We start from the raw sequence: 1,249 nt of genomic DNA, 5'->3' as shown, positions 1-1,249 counted from the left end.
GTAGATGGATGTCAATATGATGTCCTGAAGATACAGCTCAATACATCCATAGAGTTGAAGAACAGCACGTTTAAATCATAATGGTCAAGCATTATTATTACTTACACATAATGAACAAGCATTTATCGAACAATAGAAAAAGCTAAAGTACCATTGAATAGAGTAGAACCAAATATTGCACGAATGAAGAATATTGCTAATGATATCACTGAGTTAATGATTGAACTTCCAATTATTAAACACTATGCTGAAAAGAGTATTGATGCATATATTTATAGTCTAACAAAGATGCATAACAAAACTGTTTTTGATTCTGAAAAAGTTGATGAAAAAGCAATGAGACAATCTTATGGATTATTTGCTGATAAATTAGAAGAAACAAACAAAGAAGATCATATTAAATTTGAAGATGACGATGACGATGTTGTAGAAGAAGCTGCTACAAAAGCTGAAGAAGAAGAAGAAGATGATGATGATGATCTATTAGAAAAAGCAGATGAACAGATTATTGAAGAAGTCAAACCAAAACAATTCGATATTTCAATTAAACCAAAACGATTAACTAAGAAAGCAATTCACTCAGTTGGAACATACATCAAATTTGAAGACTCTGATAACGAACAAGACGACCAAAATGACTTAGTTGAAAAGATGGAGGAAGAAATGAGAGTTGCTGATATTGAAGATAAAGAAACTGCAAAGAAAGAATTGAAAATTAAACGAATGAAAAAACAAAGTGCACTAACTGGATTTGCAGACGTTGAAATTGCTGACGACAGAAAAAGAAAGATTAGTCTTACTGAATCAATGAAAGAACCAAAAACAAAGAAGACAGCAGAAGAAATGTTACAAGAAAAGTTAAAAGGAAATTCATTACTTTAAAAAACTAGACATTAATTTTGATTGATTTTTTGATTAGAAATTATTTTGTGTTTACTCAAAGCAATTTATAACGGGTAGTGTATAGTAATTTTTAGTTTGTATTTATAAAGGTCTAGATTAGATGGAATTAATTTCTATTGGTATTATATTTCCAAATCTCTATCATGTTCTGTTAAATTATATATTTTTCATATTTTCTTTTACTGTTTCCTTTTAATGACTTAGACAAATTTCTAAACTAACAAAGTTATTAACATTATTAAAATACATTGATGTTATCATTATTTCATTGTATTATATTTTCATTCCTTCTTTATTATTTATTATTGTATTTTCTATTCTTATTTTTATCTTATATTTTATTTTA

The 1,249-nt window shown here is 27.1% G+C and overlaps 1 protein-coding gene across 1 annotated transcript, besides 1 other annotated feature; it reads left to right on the top strand.

The window, feature by feature from the left end:
- Positions 1-183: 183 nt before the first annotated feature.
- On the top strand, positions 184-882 carry EDI_125900 (uncharacterized protein; the record flags this gene model as incomplete). Its single annotated transcript, XM_001740865.1, has 1 exon — positions 184-882. The coding sequence occupies one exon, from the start codon at positions 184-186 to the stop codon at positions 880-882; it is 699 nt and encodes a 232-aa protein (XP_001740917.1).
- Positions 883-1,128: 246 nt separating this feature from the next.
- Positions 1,129-1,249: part of a repeat region that runs on past the window's edge.

Source organism: Entamoeba dispar, genomic scaffold, assembly GCF_000209125.1.
Source record: "Entamoeba dispar SAW760 scf_1105229463271 genomic scaffold, whole genome shotgun sequence".
Classification (NCBI taxonomy): domain Eukaryota; phylum Evosea; order Mastigamoebida; family Endamoebidae; genus Entamoeba; species Entamoeba dispar.
Note: the sequence above shows the minus strand (reverse complement) of the source record. Positions and strands in the feature narration are given on the sequence as shown.